The following is a 5023-nucleotide window of genomic DNA, read 5'->3' as shown; positions in this document are numbered from 1 at the left end:
ATATGGCAAAATTCAATAATTATTATTAATTCTGCCATATTGGGGGATAATTGTTGACACATAAAAATTCAGCCCAGATCGAATAGCCCAAGGAGTAAAGCTAAACATAACGCATTGTGGTTATCAAGAAATGCAGTTATCAAGGCAGTTGTTAAAGTAGCCCTATCACGTTCCACAACTCAAGGAATTCAATCGAAAGCGGTTGAACGATGAAAGATAATGGCAGCGGTTAAGAGGCAGTTTCATGACAAAATGACCACTATAAAGAAAGTGGGTAGTTATAGGACGATCAAGCAGTTTTCAGAGTAGTTAATCCAAAGAGATCGTCTATAAGGTATAAAAGGGAGAAAGTACGTAGAAGCAAAGGACCGAATCCAAAACTCTCGAACAGAGAATATGTAATTTTCATTTCCTTAACTTTTAGACTTAAACACTTTTCTTTCTGTAACTCGTGTGCTTGCGTCCCTTGGAGGCACGCTGTTTTTCGTTTCCAATTGTAAAGTTCATCGTCAATAAAAGAACACCCCTTTTTGGGACTTTGTCTCAAGAGGTTTCGTCCCTTACACAATCGTCTGATCCTTTTTAATTGTTAGCGACTTAACCCGCGCGAAACAGCTATATTGTTTCTTTCAGTTCTCTTTTCTCGGTAGTTTTAACTTTTGCCTTGATTGGAACATGGACTTTTGCTCCAGCACTAGTTACATGACAGCAGAGGAATGGAGCCAGCAACAGAAGAAAGAGGAAGCAGTGCATGCTAGCTGTCTTCGTGTTCCACGCAGGCACACATTCCCCTTCTCTTGATTTCAATTCGACTGTACATTATATATTGAAGTTTTTAAATATCTCTCTCTTTTTGGGGCCCCACGGAGTACTAAAATGTCTGTAGAAGAACTTGATGCTAATGAAAGACGTGCTTTTTTGAGTGGCGCAGCAGCCTTGCAAGGTCATGCTGTCTCATATGACATCACAAATTCAATTGTTTTTGTATATTTTGGTGCCTGTTTATAACTGTTTGCCGAAATGCCGGTTTTCTTTTGGTACTTGATGCACTGTGCTGCTAAAAATTTTGATTTTGAAAATCTTGTTCCATCTTTCCATGATTAATGTGTATATACCACTTCTCATTGTATAAATTTGCTGCAAGCTTGAGGGGAATGATAAGCTAATTCTCACTCCATTCGAGAAGAACCTAGATATATGGAGACAGCTTTGGAGGTGGTTGAACGCAGTGATTTGGTGAGTTTATAATATCTCCATGTCAAAGTTAGCATTGAATCCTTTGAAGAGTATGATTGTGTTATTGTGACTAATGAACATATCATAAACTTTTAGTATACTTGTTCTCTGTTTAGTCAAACCAATTTTAGTTAACTAAACTGTACCCAAGTAAGTATTTGGAACATTGGTGATTGGGAAGATTCCAGTCATTAAAAGCCTGGAAGCAAAAGAAATTTGCCATGTTTTGGAATCCTAGATTTAATTGTTTGGCCAGGTAATTTGACGGGAATGTTAATATTATTATATTTACCTGGCCATTAAATTTTCTTGACTGCCTAGCTGTATTTTAAGATGACACTTGCCCAGGAAATGATCTTTAATTTACTTTCAGTGGATTTGATTTTACTGCTGCTGTTTGGTGGAAGTTCATGTTTTTTAGAAGAAACTTGAATTTATGTAAAGAGAGATGAAACGCTTGAACTCCTTATCCAAGAAATCAATTTAAATGCTTAAAACTTAGATCTACCCGTAATAGATCTATTTTTAAACTTGAGAACTTATTGCTTTCGTCCTTCAAATGTCCTATTGTTTCTCTCTCCCCACATAGCCAAAGAAATAGCTGAAAGTATTGCTTTCCAAATAACCATACCCCTCTTGTCCTTACCCAAGCCAATTTGTCATTATGGCTCAACATCATTACCATTTCTTTGTTTCCAGTTCTTACTGCATCTGTTGTATTTTCATTTCATTTTGTATCATATCGTGTTATTTACTGTGATTGCTTCTTTATTCTCTCCTGGCAGCTTGTAATGGTTGTCGATGCACGGGACCCACTGTTCTACGGTTGCCCTGATCTTTAGGTAATGCTTGAGATTTTGATTCCATGCTAGAATGATTTTGAATGACTTCTTTTGAACTATTTAAAAGATTCTGCGGATGTAATGATTACACTAATGAAATGTGGAATTTGGAGAGAGATAAATCGTTTTTAGCCTCTAATCAAACCTAACGTGTTTCTGAAAGCACACTCATTTCTACGACTGATAAATAATAATGCCATCATATGAATCTTTGAAAACGACATTAGAGAGACACTACCATTGTTCCTTGATACAATAAACATGTTTTTGTTTATGCTCAGTCTTTAGTGCCAAATCTTTTAATCGACAGCAAGATATACTGATGCGAGATTCAAGAGAAGTTGATGGACACAAAAAGACATTGCTTCTCATTAACAAGGCAGATCTTCTACCGGATTCTGTTAGGTAACATTGCTAAGCTGTTTCCTATTGATTTCTCCCATTAGACATCATCAGAATTTGATGGTAGAAATTTCTGCAGAAACAAATCGGCTGCGTACTTCCGCAGACATGGAATTCTCTTTGCTTTCTGGTCAGCGAAGTCTGCTTCTGTAGCTCTGGAAGGGAAAAAGTTCAGTTTTTCTGCAGGAACGCAAAAAAGTGAGCTAGAATTGGTTGATGCCGAGACTAAAGTATACGGCAGGGAAGAGCTACTTGCTCTCTTGCAATCTGAAGCTGAGCAAATAGTTTCTGCGAGAAACGGTGTAAGCTCCAATGTGGCAGGCCCGTCTCACAGTCATCGTAATGATGGAAATCTTACAGGACATATGCCATGTCACTGCATAATTGTTGGATTTGTTGGGTATCCAATGTGGGGAAGAGTTCAACAATTAATGCTTTGGTAGGAGAGAAACGGACAGTAGTAACCTCAACTCCTGGGAAGACGAAGCATTTCCAAACATCGATAATATCTGACAAAATTACTCTTTGTGATTGCTCTGGATTAGTGTTTCCACCCTTTACGATTTCAAGGTACGAGATGATTGTTTCTGGGGGTTTTACCTATTCATTGCATGACTGAACACAGGGAGGCTATGCAGGTTGTGGCAAATTGAGTACCTAGGCATGTTATCGAGAATGTCTACAAAATTTCTTTGCCGAAACCCAACCCGTATGAACCACAGTCATGGCCTCCTTTGGCTGCAGAGTTTTTGAGAACTTATTGTGCATCCCGTGGATATGTTGCCTCAAGTGGACTGCCGGATGAAGCTAGAGCTGCCCGTTAAATTTTGAAGGATTATATCGACGGGAAGCTTCCACACTTTGAAATGCCTCCAGGAATGCCTATCAATGAAGATGGCATCGAAGATGTTGCCAAACCTAGCCCATTGGAGATTCACCGATCAGATTCGTCTGATATCGAAGATCATTTGAGTGATGAACACGAAGACACTCCCAGTCTAGAGCACGTGTTGAGTGATCTAAATTCATTTGACATGGCTAATAGATTAGTTTCGACTAAGACACCTGTTAAAAAAAAATAAAAAATCTTCGAGCATCTCTCGTAAACAACATGAGAAGCCTCAGAGGAAGGAACACCGCTCATGGAGGGTAAGAGACAATGAGGTTGATGAAATGCCAGCAGTTAGGGTCTTCCAGAAGCCCGTAAACACGCCCCCTCTGAGAGCTTAAGGGCTAGTTCTTATGACAGGTTTTCGTGCATACGGGTGCTCATCATTTTCGTTGTACTTGCAGCTGTCTCAGTTCGTTTTAGTTATGTAAACTGATGGCATAATCTTGCAGTCGTGCCAACGACGGTTCTGGAAAACAATTCTTTGAATGCCGAAAGGGGGCGGGAACTGTCATTTATTTTACTACTGTTGCCTAATGTTTTCAATGGAATGATTCTAATGGTATACAAGTTGATAGCTGTACTCTGTATTTTTATCATCTATAGTATACTGTCAAGAGTTGATTTGCGTTCTTTTTTATACTGCACGATAACTATATCCCATATTTATAGGTGTCAAAATGTGTCTTGCTTATATATAACTTATCTCCCTCTATCTTTGCTCCTTGTCTCTCCATGTGTGTGTCTGCGCATGATGTCTTTATTTGGGGGCCTTTTATGTTTAGAGGCAGTGGTCTGTTTGGTACACGTTCTGAAGGAATTCATGAAATTCATGAATAGAAATTGGGCAAAACTTCTTAAAAGGAATTATCAGATTTATCAGAAATTCATCTGATAAATCCGACTACTTTTATTGTGTCACTTGACCAAACATAAAATTGGGTTCTCGGAACTTTTGAAGTATAGTTTTCAGATCAAGACTAGTTATCAACTTGGTTAAAAACACTGAATTATGGTTCAACCATTTTAGACCCAGATTCACTATTGACATAGGCAGATTAATGGGTCGTTGAATTATTGGTTCTCGTGCTTTCCTTTAGTAGCAAGTCGATTTTTATTACAGTTTTCACGTATAGTTTATGGAAGTCATTTGAATCTGTTTTAAATTATCATTTGATCCTTTATGTCTAATTCTATGAAGCTAGATTTTGTTTCTGTCTCGCACAATTGACCAAAAAAATGAAGTGATACACGATAATTTGATATGGTTAGTTTCTTCTCTTTAAAAATTTAGGGACTGGTAGTGCAATTTTTTCTAATGTTTTTGGGCTGCTGATTATATATTATTTCATGGGAAAATTGCAACCGAGGTACCAAACATTTCGTTTATTAGCAGACTCTGTCCAAACATTTCATTTGTGCCACTGGAGGTACCAAAATTTCAAAAATCCACACCCGAAATCCAAATGGATGGAAACCGTTCATTTGACCGTTAGTTGACTAATAAAATTTAATGTTGACCAATTACAAATGGTAAAAAGGTAAAAGTTACTTAACATTATAATAAAACAATTAAAATAAATAACTAAAAAAAAATACTATTCATCTCCTTCTTCACCCACCCCACCCCACTCCCCCCCCCACCCCACCCACC

The 5023-nt window shown here is 37.9% G+C and overlaps 1 protein-coding gene across 1 annotated transcript in view; it reads left to right on the top strand.

Moving 5' to 3' along the window:
• The window catches only part of LOC111383081 (GTPase LSG1-2-like), a 20967-nt gene extending 16967 nt beyond the window's left edge, over positions 1–4000 (top strand). The window contains exons 2-5 of the mRNA XM_023007148.1: positions 693–1236; positions 2022–2078; positions 2389–2483; positions 2560–4000. Of these exons, the coding sequence (XP_022862916.1) occupies positions 2401–2483; positions 2560–2923 (447 nt within the window). The 5' untranslated portion in view covers positions 693–1236; positions 2022–2078; positions 2389–2400 and the 3' untranslated portion in view covers positions 2924–4000. The remainder of the gene's footprint in view (positions 1–692; positions 1237–2021; positions 2079–2388; positions 2484–2559) is intronic.
• Positions 4001–5023: the final 1023 nt, after the last annotated feature.

This window comes from Olea europaea, unplaced genomic scaffold (assembly GCF_002742605.1).
Source record: "Olea europaea var. sylvestris unplaced genomic scaffold, O_europaea_v1 scaffold261, whole genome shotgun sequence".
NCBI classification, from domain to species: domain Eukaryota; kingdom Viridiplantae; phylum Streptophyta; class Magnoliopsida; order Lamiales; family Oleaceae; genus Olea; species Olea europaea.
Note: the sequence above shows the minus strand (reverse complement) of the source record. Positions and strands in the feature narration are given on the sequence as shown.